General features: G+C 35.8%; 1 protein-coding gene across 2 annotated transcripts in view; it reads left to right on the top strand.

The window, feature by feature from the left end:
- sdc3 (syndecan 3) overlaps nucleotides 1–27,503 on the top strand; it is a 227,227-nt gene that overhangs the window by 175,039 nt on the left and 24,685 nt on the right. For both annotated transcript variants that reach the window (XM_039740051.1, XM_039740052.1), the window contains exon 2: nucleotides 22,358–22,466. In XM_039740051.1, the coding sequence (XP_039595985.1) occupies nucleotides 22,358–22,466 (109 nt within the window). The remainder of the gene's footprint in view (nucleotides 1–22,357; nucleotides 22,467–27,503) is intronic.

The following is a 27,503-nucleotide window of genomic DNA, read 5'->3' on the forward strand; positions in this document are numbered from 1 at the left end:
ATATATACTAGCAAATACCAGCAGCAGCTAAGTACTGCCTTAAAATTTTTATTAAGAAGAAAATTAAACCTTTTTAAACTGAGAGAAAATATACCAATAATTATTTGTTAAGGATCTCTTTGTATACCACATTGTGAGTTCGGCCCTCTGGTTGTAATATGACCAAGCTGTGCGCTGAGCTTACTCTTGAGCATGCAATGTACAATTGGCCATGTGAACAGTAATCTTGTCTCAAATCTCACAGCTTGGATTGCTGCTGTCATAATCGGTTTGAGTTTCATGGTTTGTTTCAATTACGGCAGTATTTGCAGGACTTGTGTTGAAGTGACATTCGGCATCTGTCAAGCGTTGTAAGCATACAACCGGTTTCATCGATAACTTCACATCCAGCTTTTGAGAGTTTAAACATTCATAAACATCAAAGTGTTCACTACTGAAATCGTCATCTGTGAATCTAAGATGTTTAAGAGGCATTGGCGGTTGTCCAAAGGAAAATATTTGGCCATTTCGGTACACTTGAAAGCGACAACCGAACAATTCAGCAGCAGCCATCAACTCACGTGCAGAACCATAGGTGAAGGGCTTAAGCATTTCACTCTTCTAGTGCTCCTGTGTAGTCTAATTATCTCCTGTACCGTCATCAGTCCACACCTTGAACCTGTCCCAGTCATTCAATACATAAGACACAATGTTCCTCTGGATATCAAGAGTGAGCCTGATATGGCCGTGCAATATGTAACAAAGAGATTGGAAAAGGCAGGTGCCATCTCCGGGCATGGAAACCATTACGACTGTTACGTCATGACCGTTACGCGTAGAATTTCGAAATGAAACCTGCTTAACTTTTGTAAGTAAGCTGTAAGGAATGAGCCTGCCAAATTTCAGCCTTCTATCTGAATGTCACATGTTACATTCACTTACCCACTGACAGACAAGGGGTGTGCGGACGTCATTTCAATTTTTTTTTCTGATGATTTCAATAGTTTCTAGGAGTCCAGGCTTTTTTGTATTGCAGCTTGTTTTTCTTGTATACGTGATGCTGTTTTGATTATGCAGATTTAGGAAATGAAAAGATGAAAGCATATTTTATCTTCACAGCTTCTCTGCATCACTGAATGTTTCCATTGTTTGTTTGTTGGTCTATTTTACTTTTAAATTTCTAGTTTTTTTTTATTTCAAGTACCCCTTATGATAAAACATCAAAATGTGAGAAATTTGAGTTATACCACATGTACTGTACACAGGATTTCTAATCAGACATTATTTATATTACTGAGTATTAATTTATATTTGCTACTCAATTTCTCATATAATACATTACACACTCATCATAGGCAACTTTTTCACATGAAACATTTTCATTTTGAAAACAGATTATAGGTATTTTGAAATGAACTAAGAATCTATAACAATGTGTAGGCTATAAAGCTTTATTCTGATAATATTATGACTGCACCTTGTTGTGACACTCCTGTATGCACTTGAAAGTTTATAAGAAAATATATTTTTGACTAAAACACCTTAATAATGTTGTAAGTTTTGAACTAGATTACTATTTCAGAGCCATATAAATATTATACTGCACTTATTTTCTCTAGTATTTCCCATGTCATATGCTAGTTTAATTAAAAACTCATTAATCTACTGCATTTCTAGGATATTGGGGTCTGGACTCTACCCTAGCAGGTTTGAGCTCAACAACCCCCTATACAATGCCAGTCAATCAAAGGGAAAACTCATACACATACCCATACTATCTCATTTTGGGACAAATTAGAGTTACTTATCTGTCTATCATGTATGTCTTTGGGGTATGAAGAGACTGAAGGAAAAGATAGAGAACTATGGAAGAAATGCAGATTCCTGACTCTGCCATCATGGTCTCCAAACTACATATACTTAAATGTTACAGAATTATTGGTATACAGAAATAATTATAATATAAAAAAAATGACTATCATTTCAATGTGGCATCCTGATCAGAATTGTGAAACAGGCTGATAGATATTAAATTTGTGTCCCAGTATGTTTTATTGTGCTCAGTTTTGGCTTGGCTTCCCATTTAATTTGGCATTCCCAATTACCATATTAAACTAATCATGTTTAACAAATAAATGAATTACCCCTTCATTCTTACACAGAATGATACAAGTATTATTATTTTGTTTTGATTTGGTGCGTTGCCAGGTTCAACTTTATATCTCAGAAACTAAATACAAATTTAGAAATCACAATTTCTTTAGTGCTTGTCATGTTCATATTTGTTCATATATTGAAGAGATTTTAAAAGTTGAAAAATGTCTGCAACAGGGATCGTTAACAGAGCAATACTTGAAATTGCAGAATATGCTGTTTTATTCCTACGGGAGTCTGTGAAGGAAAAATCCTACATGTTAAAGAGGAGAATTGAGGGACAATTACATTTATTTACAATTAAGAGAGATCTATTTCAAGAGAAAATGAAAGAGTTCTTTGAGGATTAAAAATGCTTTCAAGTGATACATAGTTACAATAAAAAGTTATGAGAGGTCCTCCCTCTGAAGAAGTTCACAGTTTTTGTGAAATGTCCTCTTCCTCCTAAAACATCAGCAAAAGAAATAAAAAACTATCAGCTGAGCAGGAATAAAAAGACAAGGGTCCAGTGGCTTATTTACATAGATTTTGTATCTAAACAGTACTGTAATTCTTTATGCAACTAAAAGGCCAGTGCACTGTTTTGGTAAAGTTAAAAATGTTCTCTCTTTCAGACTTTGAATTCCACTAGGTAGTACACTTGCCAGCTGTTTATAGTTCTTTTTAATTGCTCTTGGATCCCTGTGAACTCTAGTAATTATGATGTAAATGTATGTATTGTGTACAGCCTCCTGCTGCAGTTTAAGTGACAATGCTATCTCAAAGAAAAGGCCTTTCAAGAAGGTACCCAGTGTAGGTTTTGTATATAATAGCAATGTGATGCTGTTGTTTATCTACTGAATTTTCTTTTGTCTAGTGGAAAGAACAGTTTTAGTTCATTAAACTTCAATACATTAAACTGACTTTACGATGCAGATATTCCTCAAAGCTAGTATTCCTATAGAAAGTTAGACTGATTTTTTCAGATATCTGAAAATGCAGTTACTCGTACAGACATAGGATTCTGTCCTATTTCCACTCTAACAGAGATGTTGGGATTTTTCTCCGAGTACACTGGCACAGGATAAGTTAATTAAGGACTCAGCCCTGGCCTGGTATAAATGTGTCTTATAATGGAATGGCATGTGAAATTACCAGCAGGATTGCTGTACTTGATATATTCATGCCAATGTATCAGGTGCCCACTACTATGTCATGTTCAAAGAACCCCAATTATTTGGTGTTTACCTCTGAACTGTGCACACATACACACATAATCCATTAACACCTGCCTACTCACATTGTCCAGAAATTGTGAGTTATAACTTAACAGAGTGATCACCCTATATATGCAGTATATGTATGTATGTATGCATGTACAATATACATGTTTATGTTTATATTTATATTCATTTACCATGTCCCATCATTACTTCCTTCACTATCAAGCATGGCTTCACAATATTTACTGAAAATTATATTTCAATAATATTTAAATCAAAAAATGTAATGAAGTAATGAAAATTGAGAGGCATTATCTTCTTCCTGTAAGAGACTGAAATAGATGATCAGACTGCAGCCATTAGCTTCCACAGTATAATTATATTAGTGGGAGCGGGTATTCATGCTCACATGTTCATTTATTTTCTCGAATTCTTTTTTCAAAAGGAGCTATGGTATGATGTTAATAGTTCTGATGAAAGCAAAAGCTGGCCTTATTCCATATTACTTTTTAGACTCTGTCAGAAAAGCTTTCACAGTGAGTTTTTTTTGCATTCTTCTTTTTTTTCTTAATTGCACTGAAAAGCACTGTGCTGCCGCAAATTTTGAACTTAAAAACTTCGCAAGGCAGCTCATATTCTGTAGTTAAAACAGAAATGGTTACAGCTATTTGACACTCTCAACAACATTACAAAAACAAGCATATGTGCAAGCATAACAGTCATTATCACAATTTAATGTATGTCCTCCAAGCCACTCCATGATTTTTATGGACACCATGAGAGAAACAGTGAATGCCTGGATGACACAGTTGATGGGCAGACACACACCTTTCTACTTAGAAAAACGTGAAGAATAACAATCTGTGTTCTATTTAAATGATCCTAAGTATGTCCTAATTTCCTAACTGCTCCCAGCTATTCTTGAAATATGTGTTAATGACAGCAAGATCGAGAGCCTCGGCAAAATTGAGGATTTGTGTACCTTCATCATTCCGAGTACCAAATCCGTATCCCCATGTATGGCATTGTATCCATCTCTCAAGGATTCATTAAGATCTCCTCAGACAAAAAGGTGTTCAGCTGCTGGATGCATTTCTACATGTACATCAAAGGCCGCCCAGAAGTAGTCTTTCTCATTATTGGGGCACCCCACTTGTGGGGCGAGGTGCATATGATCCACAAAGCTGGTTAAGCATTGATTTTGATTGACATGAGGCGATCATTGATTTGGGAGACTTCCAGAACAAGACTGTGCAGGTGATCACTGACTACATTGCCTTTGGTATTGGCCACTTGATCGTGGTAGAACAGCTTGTAGCCTGCACTGATCTCCCAGGCCTTACTATCTTCCCAGCACGTTTCTTGAATGCAGGCAATATCGACATGTTGGCGCATGAGGAGATGAGCCAGCACTCATTAACAGCCAGTTAAGGTGTTAATGTTGAAGTTGACGAGCTGGAGCAGGGGTAGTTGATGTTGGACCATTCCATCCATGAGTGGGGAGACCTTCCCTACTTCTTATGCCACTTAGGTAAAGGCGATGCACATCTTACATTGTGGGGGACACTCAGACATTATCCAATATCCGTACGTACAATGCCATTTGAGTTTGATACGACCAATGGGATGTTCTGTTGTAGGAGCTAACTGATGCACTGTATCTGTCTGACATTAGTGAGATGGAAGTGATTGCTGTTAGCCAAGGTCAGCCATTGATTGACCTGATCCCCGGTACCCAGTCGACAAAGTAAAATTTGATACTGATTATTAAGAATTTCACTTCTCTTGTTGCCAAAGGCATCAAATAATCTTTTTCAAGTCTTTGAATTTCATACAGTCAGACAATTTAACACCTAGTTTTTGCATTTGTAATAAATTAACGTGAGATTACAGGCTTTACCCTCATTACAAAAACACACTTTAACATGATGCATCAGAAAGAGCTAAATACAAGAGTGTTTACAGGAGATTGGTGCTTTTGTTAGGTAGAATATTCAATGTGAATGGAAGAGTTTAAAAAGCAACCAGCAAGCTCATGGAGTATGCAAAGGGCAAATGAATGTTGTCTAAAACTACATCAGTGCCTTCATTGTGAAGTACTATTTTTTTATGAATCTTGGTAACAAATTGGTTGTTTCAGAGAAACAAGGCATTTTACTGTTCCACATGCTCCAGGTATTTATGCATATTGTTTAGATCTACTGGTTATTTAGTATCTTCAGTGTACGCTATGCTTACCTGAATGTGCCTGTCATTTTATGAATTCCTCCTAGTGATAATTGAATTGAATGGCTGAAAAGTATGATTTATGGTTATGATGAACAGCTTTCATGAGGTACCCCCATTAGAATCTTCCTCTCCCTAACCAAAGACAGAGTCTCTACTTATGTTGATACTTTCATTGATTTCAAGCAAAAAGTGAATTCTTTTCATTTAGTAGCCCTGGGACAATTCCAACAGAGAACACCAGTACAGCCTCTTGATAACTTATCTTACTGCTTTTGGACTTGGCATATCTTAGCCTTCAAACAAATCCACTTCTTTATTTAAACTGTGAATTACTAATGGCATTCAAAGTTTTAAAGCACATGCAAAGCACTAGTTGAGTGTCTATCTTGATCAACTGCTGAGCAGAAATATTTCTGAAAATCCTTTTAAGCCATCTTGCCTCCAGCTAAGAAGGCTGCTCTAGCAATGCTTTTGCTCTCTTCTATAGTTTGATGATGATCACTTACATTTTCCTGGCAAGCACTTCTAATTTCTTGTTGCGGAATTGCGTTTTTTTTGCTACTTGAACATAATAGCTTAATGGGTGCCAAGTGCCTTTTAGTTCTTCTTGTTTAATTCATCTTTTATTTTTTTCAATCATGTTTTGTTAATTCCATTGTTTTTTCCTATCTCTCTCTCTCTCTGCTTCTGAGTGAGGCTAACGCAACTGATCCCCATAAATGTAACAATGTATGTGTTATGCAGGAACCAGCCTTGGAAGGAAAAAAAGTCCACTTCGCACAAACTGTCATATCTATACATCCATCCATCCCTTTTAGATTATGATCTTTTTTATTACACAGTCACACAAACATGGAACTTGCACCAGAAGAACAAAGCAAAAGCTTAACCTAGATGAGATTAAAGTCTCACACACATAAAAAACATATAATTTGAAAAACAAGAGGAGACTATTAAGTCACTCAGGCTTGTTTATTTAGCTAATATCCAAGTTCTTCCAAAAACCTCATCCAGATACTTATAAGATTTTCAAGGTTTCTACTTCAACTACATTTCTCTGTAGTTTATTTCAGATTCTCACAACTATTTGAATAAAGAGGTGCTTCTTTGCCTCAGACCTGAATGCACTTCACCTTAAATTCCACCAGTGTCTTTTAGCAGAATTCTTTAAACAACAGTGAATCATGTACTCAATCTACTTTGTACTTTATTAATACCTTTAGGAATTTTGAAGATCTGGATTAGGTTCTCATGCAGTTTCCTCTGCTTGAGACTAAATAGGCTTAATTCTCTGAGTATGTCAGTGTACGACATGTCTTTAAATCCTGGGATTCACTTAGTTGCTATTCTCTGTACAGCTTCAAGTGCTACTATGTCTTTTATCTAGCATGGTGACCAGAATTGCACAGAATACTACAGATTTGGTCTCACTAGTGCATTGATCAATTGATATTCCAGTTTTCATGACATAACCTAACATTTTGTTTGCCTTTTTAAAAGCTCCTGGGCATTGCTTAAATGATGAAATTACTGTGCCAACATAAACCCCCAAATCCTTTCCAACGACTGCTACCTTTAGGACAGTATTTTCCATCTTGTATTTATAAATGACATACTTGGCATTCCTTTTGCCAACATATGGTACTTTGTATTTTCCTACCTTAAACTGCATTTTCCAAGTATTCACCAAGATCTGAAGCTTATTGAAGTTTTCTTGAATTGTTTTTGCTGCTTCCTCAGTGTCTGCTGTTCCTCAAATGTTGGTATCATCTGTGAATTTCACAAGTTTACTAACTATACTTGTAAGAGCCAATCCTAGAAAGTTAAAGTTTTGAGTTAAACTCATATTAATGTTTGCTTAACTTGAATAGAATAGAAATTCCTTTCATAGTCATAACTTATGGTATAGTTTTTTCCCCCTATAGTTAACAAGAGATAGAACCTTCTTACTATAACTGAATAACAGTGTGATAATAAGCACAGTTTGTTTGGAACAGGTCCCATTAAAGAGGGACTTGAAAGATCCATTTTAAGCTTAGGAATGGGATAAGCATACAGTTTTATGACCGTTTTGAAATGGTTCAGAAATGTTAAGTAAGAAGTAACGATTTGAGATGTAACAAGATTAAGCTTAGAACTGAACTTTTCTTAACATTCATTTTTCCGTTTTTGTTATTTTAATTTTCCTTTTTTTTTGTGTGAACTGTTTTACTTCAAAACTTAACTAAACTTTCAAAAATCAAGATATTTTGTCTGTGGAATCATTTCTGCGCGTCAGGCTTTTGTTGAATGCCATTTTTTGAGTTGAAGCTGCAGAACTTTGGTAATTTTGGGAAAACGCAGCTACAATACTGAAATCTTTGCTATTAAAATAAATAAAGAAAAGTAACAAACCAAGGACAGACCCCTGAGGAACTTCACTGGTGACCTTACACCACGTGGAGCATTCACCTCTTCTCTGTACTCTTTGTCTCTTGCCAGTTAACCAACTTGAGATCTACTTTTGTAGGTTACTCCTGATGCCCACAGCTTCAGGGTCAATCTTCAATGTGGGACTGTATCAAATGATTTTTGTAAGTCTTAATAAATGATGTTGTATGTTTTGATTTTTGTCATCTATTGCAGTTGCCTGTTCAAAAAATCTAAAAGTTTGGTTTGACATAAAACTGTCAAACCTGTCATAAAACCTTGCTGTTTATTATTTGGTATATTATTTTCATATAGATACTTTTCTAACCTATTTATTATTTTAGTTTCCATATTTGTGTATGGTACTGAAGTAACACTTATTGGTCTGTAATTACCAGGATCCATTTTGTGTACCTTCTTGAAAATTAAAGTCACATTTGCAACTTTCCAGTCCTCCAGTACTTCTCTTTATTCAAGTGACTGCACAGGTATCTCTAATAAGGGTTTTAAATAATGTATTTCATTTCTTTCAATACAATTGGTAAAATTACATTAGGCCTGGGAATTGTATTAGGTTTTATTGTGTTGAGGGCTTGGAGCATTTCTGACTATTCTAATTCAAAATCTGTGAAATCTGAGTCTGTTTTGCTTCTGTATGGGGCATTCTATTTGTTTATTTCTTTATGAACACTAATTTGCAATTTCCTTTTCATTTTCAATGATTTCTTTTTTTGTGTCCCTGGTGTTTCCAAAATTATCTTTTATTATGTTTTTACTGGAGTAGTATTCAAAAAATTGCTTGATGTTTGTTTTGGCTTCATTGGCAATTTTTTTTGTTCCAGTTTCTCTTTTGACCTTGCACATTTTTTGCACATCTTTGGCTGTAGTATCCAGAATTCCCCTAAGTGAGAATCACTTGGTTTATACACCCTTACGTTCATTTTCCAAACCTGTTAACTCCAGTACAGATTCAAGGAGAGCTGAAGACTATCCAGGTAGCATTTAATGTAGTATATGAACCAATAGTGGATGTAACAAAAGCCCATCACAGGGCACATTTCCATTCATCCTTTCTGGACCAATCAACCTAACCTATATGTCTGCGTACACTGGGAGAAAATCTGTTTCCTCATATAAAAGCCTCATAGATGAATGCAGACTCCATTTAGACAGAAGCTGAGCCAGAAGAAAAAATGAAGTAAGTACTGCTACAAAGAAACCGTTCTAATCAGCACACTGTCTTAAAATTAATCTTATAGGACTTACAATGTGTAAAAATGAGCTTTTTGGCATCCTATGACGCCTGACATAAAATGTTTTAATTACATAATGAATAGACATTTAGCCATATTTTCACCATTTGTTAGGATCTGTGAGGACTAACCTAAAGTTTACAATTTTACAAGTACACGTGGTTCCTGCAGCTCTTTTGCACTTGATTGGTCCTTATATTATATCTAATATAGTTTATCTTTTTTTTTGATTAAAGTTAAATTATCCAGGAAGCAAGGGGATTTCTGCAAATGTAATTACTGCCTCAGTTGTAACCGAATTTTTCAAAAGCTTAATAATGCATTAAAAGTGAAACTGAATATGCTCTCCAGATGTATATTATACACTAGATTATGGAGAAGACAATTCCATACAAATCTCTTGGGAAAACAAATTGCAAAAATTGATCATCACAGGTTTGAACTAGGAGCCTTGTTTGTACAGAATTTAAACATGGGGGAACAGTTTTCAGCACTCCTTTATTAATCACTTGTATATGGCAGACATACTGTATAATAGTTATGGGTCATGTGACATTATCACTAAATGAGGCAATGAGTATTGAACTCATATTAAGACAAATATTAAATATTAAACTTTTCCAAGAAAAATCTTGTATTGTCTTCAGGATAAAACAGTGAATTATGGATTAGTAACATATCAAACTTCCTTCATGTTAGAAAAGTGCCATTTTATTTGGTGAATGCAGTGCAACTGTTGTTTTTATTTTACACAGATGGAACAGAGACTGGAGCTCCATCCATTTTTGTTTTTATTTTTTTAAATTCATTATTTCCATTTTTAGGCCACTGTGAACTAGTCCTGGGTGGAAATCACATAAATAATTTAGAATCATCATTCTTCCTAACCTGCCTGTAGGAGATTTTGGTGGAAATTGTAACAGGAGAAAACAAACATAGACAAGGGAAGATAAATAAACTACAGCGATGGGACTGGAAATCAAACTTGGGTCTGTGAGGCTGTAATGCAGAATATTAACCACTTTGCCACCTAACCATAAGTAATCCTATATTATATATTAAAAATCCAACCAATATTCTCAGTTGTAGTAGACAACAGTGCTTTACCATTGAGAGTTTATAAGAATGGATATCAACTCATTTTTTATGTGGCACACTAGAAGACGATATCAATACGTTATAATGACGGGGAGAGTTATTATGAGAGATGGAGGAGATAATATAAGATCAAAAATGCCTGTTGGGACAAAGATGCTTTATCATACATACCATTAAAACCTTCTTCAAATTTTTATAACCATCTGATTCTGAATCCTGAAATTGTAATTCTTGAGGCTCCTGAGAAAGAGTACCAACCATGTAATACCTGATAATGAAGATTTCTTATATCATAGTTTCTTGGCAGGGATGCACTGCACAGTTTAAAGGAAGTGTACTAAATTACAGATTTTTACGGTGATCAGAAAAGGTTTTGTGAATGATTCACAGCAAACAAATAATAGTATATTTCAAGAACCACACAAAGAGCATCTGGATATTTTCTGTTAAGATTTATGTGAATAAATAAATGCAGCAAAGCATGGCAGAACATGAGATCACAAGAGAGAGATGCAGCTGAGGCCAGAACCTTTGCCTTTATGGAGGGGTGGGGGCTTGCTCTTGGGGGAGTTTGGTTGGGTGTCTCATAGCAATGACAGGATTACTAAGCACTTAGACCTGAGTGCAAGGTACTACTTCCATTTCCATTCTCAGTGCAGTAGTCAACACATGCAGTGAATATTTTTGCATTTATTATATATGCATGTGTATTTATAATTTCTATTGTAATTCAAGCTGCCTCTACAGTTTGTTCACTTTAACTGTTATTGTCTAAATATTTTTCATAAGTGAAAGTGCTTAGTTCAGCTCCTTTTCTTCTAACAGTGATTATCATTTTTATCGTTTGCCTTGTTAATAGAACTATAACCCATAAGGTGGTTGGTTCAAATTTCAATGGATTGCTCATTTTGAATTTAGGAAAATGATATAGGGATATGTACAAGATTGCGAATACAAGCGGCCGAAATGAGTTTCCTCTGCAGGGTGACTAGGCTTTCCCTTAAAGATAGGGTGAGAAGCTCAGTCATCCGGGAGGGGCTCAGAGTTATGCTGCTGCTCCTCCACATTGAGAGGAGTCAGATGAGGTGGCTCGGGCATCTGATCAGGATGCCTCCTGGACGCCTTCTTGGTGAGGTGTTCCGGGCACGTCCAGCCGGGAGGAGGCCAAGGGGAAGACCCAGGACACGCTGGAGGGACTATGTATATATATATTGTTATGGTTTTACCTGGGTTTCCTCTCTGGCTTTAGTTTCTTTTGAACTATTTTATGTTACTGAATATGTTGTTGTTTTCTTTTTTATTGAATTGTCTTGTTTTTTTATTTGCCTGTTTCTTGATTTTTCATCATTTTGTAGATTTCTAGTTCCTGTTGTTTGTAGTTTTTATTTTTATTTATTACATTTATTGTTCTCTGTATGTTGAGTTTTTTAATTCTACTCGGAAACCTTTATACTCTTTTGGCAGTGACCTCAAGCAACACAATTTTAAGTTGTCTTCAGGCAGCAACCAGTCTGGCAATAAACTGTCAAAATGTAGGAGCTTATATGAAAAGCAAAATGATGGCACAAAAAGACATTAACAAAATTTAGCTTGCTTAAAACACTGTTCTACCTTAAAAATATTTAACAGATTTAAATCTATATATTAAAAAACCCAAGGGAAAAAAAATATGTACAAACATGAATTAAAGCCATTTTCTAACACAAAATCATGACCTTTTCATTATATCAAAACTAGGGGACTTTGCTCTCTGCTTGCTTCACTTGCCAACCCCTCCCCAGCCAGTGGTATGGGCCGTTGTGAGGAGGGGGACTGAACACACCCCAGGGAGATGTGGCCACCCCTCCGAAACCCCTCTTAAACATTGATGCAAAAGGAAACAAATAACAATTGTTTTTGTTACCTCCTCTTTGCTCGATCAGCTGCATGGGTTGCTGCTCCTGCCGTGTCGCGTGATCTGCATTTCGTGTGGTGCCATGATTGTTTAAAAGCCTGTAGAGCCCCTTCTTCTCCCCTAGACATCCTCAAACACTATGCAATCTCGTTTCGCTGTTACAATATTTTACCGAGTAATATTTTCTGTTTGTTTGCATTAATGTGATCTTTACTTTCATTGTTTTGAGACTTTCAAATTTTCCTACTTCCATTATCTCTAACCTGCTCTGCATATGTATCATGGGAATTTCTTACAAAGGTTGTAAGTATGACTTGACTTGTCCGTCTCATGGGGCATGAAAGTGTCTCTCTTCAAAAGATCTCTCTTCCAATGATTTTTTTTTTATAATAGAGTGATATTGTTATTACCCGTTAATTTAGGCACCAGATATGTGCCTATGAGCATAGGCTCAAGCACAAAAAAGTAGGTCATGATGTGAGGAGCTTCTTTTCTGAACTGGGTCATGTAAAAAGATGTGTTTAAAATTTACATAAATGACCCACCCTTCTGTCCATGCATTTTTAGAATCAACTTGATCCATTACAACATAATATGTCACACATCCAACCCTACCTGATATCTTTAGGTTGTTTTCTTCAAGGCAGATTTTACTGACACCAGAAATCTGGAATTTCACATAGTTTAGTGTTTTTTCTTTATTTTGTATGCAGGTTTTCTATATAGACAATCCATCCATCCATTATCCAAACCGCTATATCCTAACTACTGGGTCACGGGGGTCTGCTGGAGCCAATCCCAGCCAACACAGGGTGCAAGGAAGGAAACAAACATACACACACCCACACACCAAGCACAGAATGTACCTAACCTGCATGTCTTTGGACTGTGGGAGGAAACTGGAGTACCCGGAGGAAACCCATGCAGACACGGGGAGAACATGCAAACTACATGCAGGGGGAAGCAAACCCAGGTCTCCTAACTGTGAGGCGGCAGTGCTACCCACTGCGCCACCATGCCGCCCTATATAGGCAGTGTGACCCAAAACTGAATTAAAGAGGATCAAAAATTTGTTCACTGGGAATGTCTCTTGTGATGGTGATTAACTCTCGGCAATTCTTAAAATCTGTGTATATAGTCATTGGCTCTGTACACTACCACAACAGATTTAAGTTAAAACAGTCATTATGAGATTAAAGTGTAGACTTTCAGCTTTAATTTAAGGGGTTAAAGTGGGACAAGTGGTTCCATAGCTAGGTGGGAGTAGTTCCCTCATTATTTCATTAACTGTTTTGTAGGTGAAAGGTCTAGAATTGATTCCAAGTGTGGAATTTGCATTTGGAAGCTGTGACTGTGAACTCTCCATAGGGTAATTTCATGTGAAATCATCACACCATATTTTCTGGAGATGTTCATGACATTATAAGCTAGCTTTATAAAAAAAAAATGACCGTCTTCAAAATATATATTTTTTTTGTTATTCAAATTTTAATTTTACAATCACTCATGGTAATTTTCCATTTTCTGGATAGCATAGTATTTATGCAAAATATAGAGCTAGAAAAGAGCTCCATTTCTGGGCAACATATATTTACGGAGACACAGCCAGTCAAAGTCATAATCCTCAAAATAAGTTAAAACTTTGTCATTTGGTATATTTTTTAAAAAGAATGAATGCACTGGTGAACCCAGCAATATCTGAAGGTCTCTAAAACCACAGAAGAGAATTGTTCTGGATGATTGCAGAATTCTGTGCTTGGTGAAGAGAAACCCCTTCACAACATTTTGCTAAACTAAGAACACTCCCTGAGAGGGAGATCTACCATTGTCAAAGTCTACAATCAAGAGATGACTTTATGAATGTAAAGACCAACGGTTAACCACAACCTCAAGCACAGGAAGGATAGATTAGACTTTGGCAGAAACATTTTTTAAATGCCTCTCCAGTTCTTGCACAATTTACTTTGGACAACGAAAAGTAAGATCAATATACCAGAATGTTGGAAAGAGAAGAGTATGGAGAAGAAGAGAAGAAATGTCTCATGATACTATGAATACCACATCATTTGTGAAACATAGTGGAGGCTGTTTTATTGCATGATCATGTATGGCTGTGAATGGAAGACAGTCACTGGTGTGTACTGATGATACATATGACTGCTGGCAGAAGTAACAGGATGAATTCTGACGAGTCTAGGGCTATACTTATCTGTTCAGATTCTGCCAAATGCTGCAAAACTGATAGGACGATGCTGTACAGTATAGATGGACAATGATCCAAAGCATACTGTAAAAGCAAACCAAGTGCTTTTCAAGGCAAAATAGTGGAACATTCTTTAATGGCCAATTCAATCAGCTGACCTCAACCCACCTGGACATGCATTTCATTTACTAAAGACAAAACTGAAGGCAGAAAGTCCAACAAACAAGCAGCAACTGAAGACAGCTGCAGCAAAGGACTAACAAAGCATCACTAGAGTGGAAAGCCAGCACTTGGAGATGACGTGTGTTCCAGACTTTCAAGGATTTTCAACCAAGTATTGATAGATAGATAGATAGATAGATAGATAGATACTTTATTAATCCCAAGGGGAAATTCACACAATCCAGCAGCAGTACACTGACACAAAGAAACAATATTAAATTAAATAGTAATAGAAATGAAAAAATGAAAAAAAATGAAAAAAATAAAATTAATGTTAGCATTTACTCCCCCGGGTGGAATTGAAGAGTCGCATAGTGTGGAGGAGGAACGATCTCCTCAGTCTGTCAGTGGAGCAAGACAGTGACAAAAGTCTGTCACTGAAGCTACTCCTCTGCCTGGAGATGACACTGTTCAGTGGATGCAGTGGATTCTTCATGATTGACAGGAGTTTGCTTAGTGCCCGTCGCTCTGCCACAGATGTTAAACTGTCCAACTTTACTCCTACAATACAGCCTGCCTTCTTAACAAGTTTGTCCAGGCGTGAGGCATCTTTCATCTTTATGCTGCCACCCCAGCACACCACTGCGTAGAAGAGGGCACTCGCCACAACCGTCTGGTAGAACATCTGCAGCATCTTACTGCAGATGTTGAAGGATGCCAACCTTCGCAGAAAGTATAGTCGGCTCTGACCTTTCTTACATAGAGTATCAATATTGGCAGTCCAGTCCAATTTGTCATCCAGCTGCACTCCCAGATATTTATAGGTCTGTACCCTCTGCACACAGTCACCTCTGATGATCACAGGGTCCATGAGGGGCCTAGGCCTCCTAAAATTCACCACCAGCTCCTTGGTCTTGCTGGTGTTAAGGTGTAAGTGGTTTGAGTCGCACCATTTAACAAAGTCTTTGATTAACTTTCTGTACTCCTCCTCCTGCCCACACCTGATGCAGCCCACAATAGCAGTGTCATCAGCGAACTTTTGCATGTGGCAGGACTCCGAGTCATATTGGAAGTCTGATGTATATAGATTGAACAGGACCGGAGAAAGTACAGTCCCCTGCGGCGCCCCTGTATTGCTGAACACAATGTCAGACCTGCAGTTCCCAAGACGCACATATTGAGTTTTGTCTGTAAGATAGTTCATGATCCATGCCACCAGGTGTGAGTCTACTCCCATCTCAGTCAGCTTGTCTCTAAGGAGCAGAGGTTGGATGGTGTTGAAGGCGCTAGAGAAGTCCAAAAACATAATTCTTACTGCACCACTGCCTCTGTCCAGGTGGGAGAGGGATCGGTGTAGCATATAGATGATGGCATCCTCCGCTCCCACCTTCTCCTGGTATGCGAACTGCAGAGGGTCGAGGGCGTGGCGGACCTGTGGCCTCAGGTGGTGAAGCAGCAGCCGCTCCATGGTCTTCATCAGATGTGACGTCAGAGCAACAGGCCGGAAGTCATTCAGCTCACTAGGATGTGATACCTTTGGGACAGGGGTGATACAAGATGTTTTCCAAAGCCTTGGGACTCTCCCCTGTTCCAGGCTCAGGTTCAAAAAGCGCTGTAGAGGAGTCCCCAGTTCCAATGCTCAGGCCTTCAGCAGTCGTGGCGATACTCCATCTGGACCCGCTGCTTTGCTGGCATGAAGTCTTTTCAGCTCTCTGCTCACATGCGCTGCTGTAATTGTGGGTGGGGATGTCTCACCTATGCTGGTATCAGCAGAAGGATGGTTGGAGGATGCAGTACTCCGAGGTGAGAGTGGGTTAGGGTAATCAAACCTATTAAAGAAGGTGTTCATTTGGTTTGCTCTCTCCACGTCTGTCTCGATGGCGGCACCCTGCTTCGAGCTGCAGCCAGTGATAATCTTCATCCCATCCCACACTTCCTTCATGTTGAAAATGTTCACTATATTTATAATTATGTTAGTTTGTCGAAATACTTTTGATCCCCTGAAAATAAGGGGGCCATGTATATAAATGTCTGTCTTTTCTAAACAGCTCATATAATATTTTTGTTAAACCCCTTAAATTAAAGCTGAAAGTCTATGCTTCAGTCACATTTTGGTTGCTTTGTTTCAAATCCATTCTTGTGGTGTACAGAGCCAAAATTGTGTCACTGTCCAAATACTTATGGACCTGACTGTATTAATTAGTCTTTACCTCATATACCAGTCACCACCATTCACAGCATCTCAACTCCTTTTACAAAGCAGACAAGTTAAATTTAAACAAATGCCTGTACTCAAGTCAAGCTCTAGGAAGACCCAAGTGATGTAAAGACTTCCTAGTGTTTTGGTCTCACTCCTGGGACTTCTGATATTTCACACATCTGTAGTGATTTTATTGTACACTTCAAAGATATGCGACTCTAGCCATTTCACAAGGGCATTATCAGCACCAATTATAAGCGAGGTTTCGTTACAGTGTTCTCTGAAAAAATTTAGATTAGTAGTACATATAAAAATAGTGTTTGGTATTAAACGTAAGATTCATTTATTTGGAGATGCTGACATCTTTCACATGACTTACAAACTGAAAAGCTCTTTCCATCATCCTGGGATCTTTTCATATGTTATGGATTAATTGTAAACAACACTGTTTGTTTACAATTAAAAATGCTTGCACAGTGAAATGTCCTTATAAACTGAGGCTGATTTTATAAGTCCATATATTTGCAAATCAATTTACTTAGCATATGTATACTTTGACTTGGGAATGAGTGTGCCTGTTATGTTGAACAATATTGGGCAGTGTCTGGCTGTTGGTTGCTGTGAAGTCTGCTTTGTAAAAATGTCAGCCATGGTGACCTACATTTTATTGGTCTACACTAAAATGATTTCTCACCTCTTGGGAATTTATTCAGCTATATTGTTTTGTCGCTGTCTAAGTAATGCACAGACTATATGCAATTTTACAGTGCTGCCATTGATGGACAATTTGCATATTATTAGATATACTGTGTCATTAACAGTAATCCCTGGAGTATGCATCTTTACAAACTAATGCACTAAAAGAAAAATAATGCTGAAAAGACATAAGTGCTGTTTCTTTTTGCCATGATTTATAAAAAAATGACGCAATAACTGATTTTTAATTTTTATTGCAAAATGGAGATTCCAATGGCTAACTCTGATGGAAAGTGTCCAATCTACTGTATATGTTTAAAAAAAAAAACAACTTTATTGTTCTTAATATTATTATACCCATGCCTCCTGTAAACATTTCAAAAGCAACATAGTGTGCATCCAAATAAGCAGCTTAATAAAAATTGAAAGGCAATTGGTACCGAATGTAAAACTAACACCCCACTGTCTTCATTTCACCGAATGAAACATCCAGTACAATGTTAGCTCAGTATTTATGCATAAAAGATTTAAGTGGCAAAGACAGGACACTAAACTAAATGAAAACATTATGATTGAAAGAAGCAGTGGTCACTAAGGAGAATAGTAATTAAATCTACATACAGTATTTAACAAAACTGGCAAAACCAAAATCTAAGTTGCAAGGTCTTTCACTTTTTTGCACTGAATTTCTTTGCTTATATTGGTCTGTAAAACACAGTTAACACAATGCTGCAGATCTCAAATAATTATTCAAAATGAAGTAATTATTCAAGATGACACCTACCAGCACTCATACACATGTAAATAGCAATTGCATTACTGACAGTGGAATGTACTGCCTTTCTAATCACATCATTAACCATGACAAACTAGAAAAATTAACAAAAGTAAAAATGAGCCAAACTCATAGATGTGCAAAAAAAGATACAAAATAAATTTACATTTTTATGCTCATGTTAGATCATGCATCCTAAGTGATCATACCTACTACACCATTAGATAAAACCAGATGTGACATGTATCACCATTAAATTGCTTTATTTTTTATTGTGCTATTAAGCTTTACTCGTGTTAGCATTATTGTGCAGTTTTATTGTTAATTAATATAAGAACATAAGAAAAAGGTTCAACAAGAATGAGAACGCAGCTTTGTAATTGCATTCAGCCAATTAAAACTGTTTTTTCAGGTACAACCTTGGGAAATGCTGCACCCTACTGACAGGAGAAAACTAGTCCAAAACAGGATACCAGTCTATTACAGAGTGTACTGACATACACACATGTGCACACACTCATATCCACCAAATGGCCCTTTGAATTGTGGAAGGAAAGTCATTTAAACACCACACTAAAGGAACTGCTTTTGAAAATTAAGCTGGCCTTAGATTCCTTTGCAATGGAAATGCTACCAGCTCTTTTGGTGTGCCCCCTTTGACAAGCCCTTCTCACGTAATGGGTCCAAAATAATATCAAATCCAGACTTAACAATCCCTTAAGTTATGTAATGAAACTTAAGTGATAAAAATGGTGCAAACTGTCAGATCTACAACATGAATATAATATAAAAAAATGAAGAAAATTGTATTGGTGAAAAAAAAAACCCAAAACAAAACACAGAAGCATTACAATATAATAATAATAATAATAATAATAATAATAATAATAATAATAATAATAATAAGCAGTTATGATCATTAATGGCATTAGGAATCAGGTAGAATATTGGCTGAAGCTTTTAGAGAATCAGAGGTATTATTTTGGAAAATATGTTAAAGTTTTTTATATTCTTTTATTAAACTAATTTGCCTTTGATTTCCATTGAATACATTTTTTAGATTTTAAGGTCAGAATAGATTACAGAAATGATTTCCAGTAAATGTATAATTATGATTCAGGAATTGTTCTCTATATCCAAATGTCAAAATTGGGGTTCAAAAGAATAATGGGGGAAGAACTATCAAATATATTTTTAAAAAAATGTGTGAAATAAAGCTTGATGAATTTGGATAGAAATCTGACAAACTATTTAGCAGTATGCCTAGTCCCAGATCAGTATAGCTATGGCACCAGAGAAGGCATTGGGGCAGTAAAAATCACAGGCTCATGCTTTGTTTATTCATTCAAATAGATTTCAAACTAGCTGTTTGTCTTGAAAGCCAGCTTTGAAAGTGAAGCTCAGAGAATATCTGCTTTTTAAAGAACTAGAAATTACTTTCATGTGTATGATAATTTGATGATTTGAGCTTTCTGACTGCAAAACTTTTTTTGCCTGAAAGTGTTAAATTAGAAAACAATTTCCTTAAAAATACAACATTAAGGTGCAGCGGTTAACCCTGGTGCCCCATGGAAGCAACATCCTTGGTTCAAATCCCATGCATAATTTTCGTGTATATGGAGTCTGGTGATTCTCCCCATATCCACATGCGTTTTTCTCTGAGTACTCTGGTTTTCCTCATATGTTTTCCAAAGACATGTGTATTCGATTAACTGGTGTTTCTAAATTGCTCCCTTATATTCTGCTCAGTCTAAAGAAGACAAGACACAATCCAATGCATTACAGATATCACAGCTAGACACTCTCAGAGCAGGGGAGTTAGATAAACCTCTAACACTCTCAGAATTACTAGATGCTATAAACTCACTTCAGAGTTGGAAAGCAGTAGGCCCTGATGGTTACCCTACTAAATAAAAAAAATTCAATTAAGTTAGCTCCCCTTTTTTTAGCAACATTTATAGAAGCCAGAGACAATAAAATTCTATCTTAAACATTTTGCCAAGTATTAATTACCATCTTTCCTAAGAAAAACAAGGTCTTGTTACAATGTGCATCATACAGGCCAGTCTCACTTCTGAATAAATGATATTAAGATACTCTCCAAAGTTCTAGCTAGATGGATTGAGATAGTGCTTCCTTCTGTAATATCAAAAGACCAAACCAGATTTATTAAAGGCAGACACTTAGCTTCTGAGCTTCGACATCTGTTTAATGTAATATATTAACTGATAAAGTCTTAACACCCTGGAGATCTTATTATCTTTGGATGCAGAAGAACCATTTGATATGGTTGAATGGGATTACCTATCCACTACATTGCACAAATTTGGGTTCGGCCCAAACATATGTGCATGGATCAAACTATTGCATACCAGTCCAAGAGCTTCAGTTTGTCTTAACAACATTATTTCAGACTACTTCTAATTAGAACATGCTACTAGACAAGGAAGACCCCTGTCACCACTGCTATTAGTAACCGTCATTGAGCGATTGGCTTTTCACTTTCGAAATGCATCTGAGATAAAGGGGATTATCAGAGAATGACTTGAACAGAACAACAACTAGAAGAATCCTAGCCCTTTTAAGTCAGTGGGTAACCAATGTTCTATACTGTTCAAATTGGAAAAAATCTAATTCTCACTTAAAGGATGGGTTCAGAACTTTATTAAAAACATGTCAGGATCTAATCAGTAATTTTTTAGGATAAGATTTTAAATTAGGGAAAATAATTCTCTTCCCTCTTTTCTTCTCTTAAAGTTTTACTCTGGCTGTTGGTCTTCCTCTCCTAAAATAAATTGCCCCCATGTAAGAGTGGGTACTTCAACAATTGGGCCCCCTAATAGACTGGTACCCTGTCCACTATGCTCCCAGAGCTGCCAAGATAGGCTCCAGCACCTCATGACCATACATTGGATTAAGCATGTCTGAAAATATGAATTTGTTCAGCATTAAGAAAGTAAGGCAACCAGTTGTCCCTATTTACATGGCTTCTTATTATGCTCACCATGCTGCAGGTCGTCTCAAAGTAAACTCAGATTATTCTTCACCTATTCTGTCTAACCAATTTACTATTATTAACTCTAGACGTTATTTTGAGGTCACAATGGGGCAACCTTCAGGGCCATGTAAATATTTCATGCTGTTTACATTAAGTCATTTGTCTTGTAAAAGTCATTTTCAAGTCTCTGAAAGGATGTCTTGTAACTTGATCAGCATGAGAAGTTTTTATTGTGCTTAAAAATGCATAGCTGCCAATAGTCCATATGTTTAAAATGCTTTGAAGTGTGATTAAAAAGAGACAGAAAAAAACATTTTGTGACCTTTTTCAACTATAATGATCTGCTGCAGTAGGTTAAAATAAATTCTTTATTTTAAACTGCTTATTACAGAAAGTTCTGCTTTAATTAAGAATATAAAAATACATTTTAAAATGTTTCCGGATTGTTCTTAGATTTAAAATAACTGCTGTTCCATCACATATTTCATAAATGCTATATTACCCAAAAAACAATTATTTGCCTTTAGCAAAACCTTAATATATACAATGTACGTTGCATTCTAAAAAATAAATATATTTTATATATAATAAGAGATACCTTTAGGCAAATTCTGTAAAAGAATGGATGGATGTTATATAAAGGAGTTTAAGAGCATTAAATTCATATCTGCAAGATTCCTCCAACATAAGTAATCAAACAAACTTTTATATGATTATAAAATGTTACAAGTATTAGTGTGTTTGATAATATTTATTATGATATATTCTCATTTTTGGAAATGGTAGGTTTAAATGAACTTATTCCAAGAACTATAGACTTCCCAGATCCACAATTCTAGTTTGTTCAGGTACTTTCTAAGTAAAGTTTAGGATCCATTTTCCATATTTTCTGTTAAGGTAACTTAATTTATTGTATGTTAATACTGTTGCTTAATTTACTAAATTGCGTTGATATGTTGCCAACCTGCCAAGCGAAAAATCACCTCAGGTTCCCAAATTAGGACTTGAGTGCAGCCAGATCTATTTATTATAATATTACTGTTAATATTAATAAATATGAGAGCTTTTGCATGTAGACATAAATTTTTTTTTTTTTTCATTTCAGACTTACCGTTGGCCACGAGGCTCTGATAATGGAAATCCGGAAGATCAAGAAGGTTCTGCTGATGTCTCTGATGATGAAGACTATGGGTTCTCTGGCTCAGGCTCTGGTTGTAAGTTAAATCCTTTAATAAAACTTGACTCCCATCTCATCAACGTAACAATAAGTAGAACTGGTATTGTTCCACATCAATATTGCCATTGGTAAAGTAAGTCTTGTAAAAGAAAACAAAAAAATCCTCCACAGAAGAGGTGTTCATCCATTTTTTTGCTGATACAGCAAATTGATAATGAAATATATTTAATATAGCACACTTACTATCTATCTATGTCATATAATGTCTTTTTGTATCTGTCTAGCTATCAATTGTTTCAGATTGAAAATGCAGGCATATTGTGATCTAGATATCCATATGATGCTATGAGGTCCTTATTCCTGATGCAAGATATTGAAGAGGACCAGTTCTGAATATTTTTTGAGGCTCCATTGTTTCCAATGGCTGATAATTCAAGACACAAAAGTTTATAAAAGGAGTAATTCCACAGATTGAAAATATTTTCATCTAGAGGGTGCTAAAAGAGAGGAAAAAAGTTCCAAAACTATATATATACAAAGAAAGAACAGAATGTTTGTAGCCAGAATTGAGCAAACAGAAAGGGAAACATGAGATTAGTACTGAGCAATTGAAGGGCAGCTCCAGAACATGTGGAGAAACATACCAGGGATTTTGGAGGTGCAGAACATACAGAAAAGACCAGGAGATATTTCCATACAAAAGCACTTATGGGTAGGAGGGTTGATATATTATTGATGTACAAATTGAAATTGAGTGTGCAGATAATTTGTATTTCTATATATACGAATGCTATATTTTTAAAAATGGTGTCCCAAGGTGGCAATGAGAAAGGTATCATTGCCATATTGAGATTAAGGGAATGGGTCTTAAAGAGTTTGTGTAGCTCAGCATAAAGAAAGGAGGCAAGCATTTCAGAAGGGAAAAGAGAGGAAAAACCAATGAGAGGATGCGCAGGGTGAGGAGTCCTGAGAACTGACCTAAGCTGAAGAGTGCCATCAAAAATTTTTAAACAAATATTGCTACTCATTTATCAATCTAGGCAGAAAAATAAATTTGGTGCCCCCGTCTCCACTTGCAATTCAGAGGGCAACATTATGAAAAATTGGGGTGTTGGAATGCCAGACGAGAGCTGGAGAGTAGTTGAACTTTATTCTGTAGTTTATTTAGCATTAGGGAAGGAAAATAAAAACAACTGGACAACAAATAATTTGACCCACAGAAGGTGAAGTCTGTTAAAATGACATGATATTTAGGACTGCTGACAAAAACCATCAGGAATTTGAGTTCATCCTCTGGCCGGATCACTGTCTCTGTTGATTTTTGTCTGTATGACTTTTCTCAGAGGATTCTAGTTTTTGTCCCATTACAAAGACACTTGTTGGGTTAACTGTGGAGGCTGAATTTCTTTAATGTACTTGAATATTCCATCTAAGAATGGTTCATGTCTTGCACCTAAAGGTGCCAGAATAGACTTTTTGCAACCCAGTCATAAAAAATGAGGCCCTGAAAACAAATATCACAGAAGATTTGTATTAAAATAGAACAAGGCAATTCGCTTAGTGACAATTCTTATTTCCAGTTACATTGCAAAAACTGTAATAACAATCTAACACACATTGTATAAGCAAAATAAAACTTAAATAAAGTTAAATAAATATTCTTTATGAAATTGTTATTAGCTTAATGTTCATGTTATACTTGCAGCCTTTTCTAATTTATATAAGTTAAAAATATTTATTAACAATAATAAATAATACAATTATTGTCATTTTTCACATGGCTTCAAGTGTAGAACTGAAATTGCTATTTAAAAAAAAAAATCATGATATTAATATCTTGCTTATTGCAGTCAGGCCTCTGGCCTACTAATAGGCTGTTCCTCAGGTGAGAAGCATGCCATGGCGAGGCAGCATTTTAATTTGCTGAATTTGGATTAATCATCAGGCTGTCAGAAGGACATTGTGATAGAGCAGTTTAATTGTGGCAAACTGAATGAATTGCTTCAAATGTTGCTGGCATGTGTCCATGACTAATACGATTATCACAAATGTCAAGTTCTGTCATTTTTAACAAATACGGACTCATTCATCTTTTCCTTCTAGAAAATACATCTGTTTAAATGTCTAAGACTTTTCCTCCACCGCTAATGCAAGAGAAATCATTTTAGATTAGGAAAGCCATAATGTGCAGTAGTAGAAGTTAATGTGGAAACATAGCAAGATGCAATTTTATATGGAGCATTTGGCAAGTTTTACGTTCATGATGTCATTATTTAAAAGTCAGGTCATTGCTTGAACTAATTTAAAAGACTAGCTATAAAAATCAACATGAGAAAATTTTTGTGGCACAGCAGAAAATTAAATATTTTATATTACTTAAGGTAGTTTTAAGAGTTACTGTACAATTCACCCTAAACGAATACCAACAGCTATGTAGAAAATTATACTTACATTAATAATAATAATCTTCAGGTGTTAGAGCCTCTCAGACATGAAAAACTATGTTTTCACAACAAATTAGACATTAAAACCAATTGTATTGCTTTTTAAATGAGAAGTATTTAATGAGAGCTGATTATCCATAAGCTGAATTTGCAGTGATTTGTATGCCTTAAATAATTTGCTTTGTATCCTTAGATAGTGATCCTTTCCATTAAATCTGGAATAAATTTGGGCAAACCTGGAAATATGTCAGTTTCAACAAAAAAGCAAATATGCACATATGTAATATATATTTCAGTTTTTGACATTCTCAGTAAGATTCAATCATAAGAACCAATTTATTAACCTCAATTAAACTAAAATACACCTTTTTAATGATGTGGGATGAGACTGGATTACTTTCACTAAAAACAGAAAGAGAAGGTCCAGACTTCACTGCATCAAAAAGGGAACCTAGGTCTCTGGAGGTGTGAAGCATAAGTGCTAACGTCTGCATCACTTCTCTGCATAAAATGAATTTATGAGTATCTGAACAGTTTAATTGTTCATGCTGCAAAAAATGCTGCATTTTGGCATTCATAGAGGGATTATAATAATTAATTATATGGTGGATTATTAAATGTTACACTTCTGGCCAAGTGAGAATGAATGAAGTGTCATTTATACTGTAAAAGCTTCAACTGTTCCTTCCTACTCCCTAGTTCTTCCTCCAATTGCACCAAATTTAAGCAATGCAGAAATTTTCCCTAAAATGGGTAAGAGCTGAAGAATATATTTGACTTAAGCTAAAGTCAAACTGACCTTTACAGCATGCACAATCATAAAAGAAAATGTTTATACATAAGGCGAAAATTGCTTAACATTTATAAAGCTTTACTGTAGCAACAAAGCAGTAGCAAAGTATGCCAAGAATAGTTAAAACTATTCACATTTGATTAATAGGTACATTTTATTTTTCACACTGAGCATACACTGAGTGACCACTTTATTAGGCCCCATGCTTTCCCTATATGACCACCACATCACTGTGCAGACAATACTATTTAAAGCTTGTGGGCTGATACCAAATGATCATTTGTACATGCAATTGAGAGAGTGAATGGGCAAGGCTCAGCACATAACAGTTGTGCCAAAAGGGGCATACAAAATGCACACCTTGCTATAGTTTATGACACATGGTGTATGGACACTAGAGACATACCTAGCTTATGTTTTACAAGGTTATGGACAGACAAAGGCTATTCAGGGACCAATCAGAAAAGTTTTCTTAATTATCTGGATACTGTATAATCCTAATATGCATGCTTTAAGGAAGTGGGCAGAAACCAGAATACCCAAACCAAACCCTTGTGGGAACAGTGAAAACGTGTATGCTGTAAACTGTGATTTGTTGAGAAAGTTAACCCAAATCCTTAGAACTATAAAGCAGCACCCCTAAAATCTGGGCCACCATGAATTTTGCTAGGTTGCAGACATTTCAGAGTACTTTCAAGAATGACACAGGCTCTTGTTCCATTAAATATTTATAATAATTGTGAATACTACCAAGAATAATATGCATCCAGCTATACATGTTTGTAATTCCAAATTATAGTAAAATAAATTATAGTATTGTAGTATATTAAAAATACAGTAATTAAACCTTAATATATTATAATAATTTATTAATACAAAAATGTATAATTGTATTATTTTCTATCCGGTAGTCCAGGCTAAAATTAAGATTAGGCTATGATCTTATTTTCTGGACACAGATTCTTATGGTAGCACTTTTGTTAAACTTGTTTGCTACTTTGCAGGACGTTTAGGACATGTTTATAAATAAAACAGTCGACTGTAACCAGTAGGGATGTCACTTTATTTCCTGCCTTTGATTTCACTGTGTGACTTTGAGTGAGCCGGTTAACTCTCTTGTGTTCCAACTGTCAACATTATAAATTATACACTTGTACTAAAGTTATGTTCTTATATACTTTTGTGCCTTGAGATGTTACACTATATAAAGAAAGGTCATCTACTTAGTTTAGATAATCTTAATTAGATTATAAAATTTGAAAGCACATTGTGCTGAAAAGTTAATTACAGAGTTAAAGTGGGTCTGCAGAACATTTCTCGCCATCATGCATTCTTTATCAAACTGAATGACTTAGACTTATTCATGAATAGCACAGACTTCCTTGTATTTTGTTGAAATTGGGTATTAGTTTACATGTAGGGTGCCCACACTTTTTCAGCTTGCGAGCCACTTTTAAAATGACCAGGTCGAAATGATCTACCTACATTAAAAATGTTATATACAGTATATATATATATATATATATATATATATATATATATATATATATATATATATATATATATAACTGAATAACCTTTATGGCACAATAACAATTCAATACATTTATGGTCATTACAGTATTTGGACTTAATATTCTTCATGTGAGAAAAGGCTGACTCGCATAAATAAGTACCGTAGAGCCGAATAATGCAGTCAAGGAGGTAGCTCTTGGAAAGACTTCTTATGCTTAATGATCGAGTGATTCACCCGAAATGATCCTTCGGTGTGTCTGCCTTTGCTTTTGAATTCAGCCGAGTGAAAAATGACGGCAGTCTGATTAACTGTGTAATTTTA

The sequence above is a fragment of the Polypterus senegalus genome, chromosome 17 (assembly GCF_016835505.1).
Source record: "Polypterus senegalus isolate Bchr_013 chromosome 17, ASM1683550v1, whole genome shotgun sequence".
Taxonomy (NCBI): Eukaryota; Metazoa; Chordata; class Cladistia; order Polypteriformes; family Polypteridae; genus Polypterus; species Polypterus senegalus.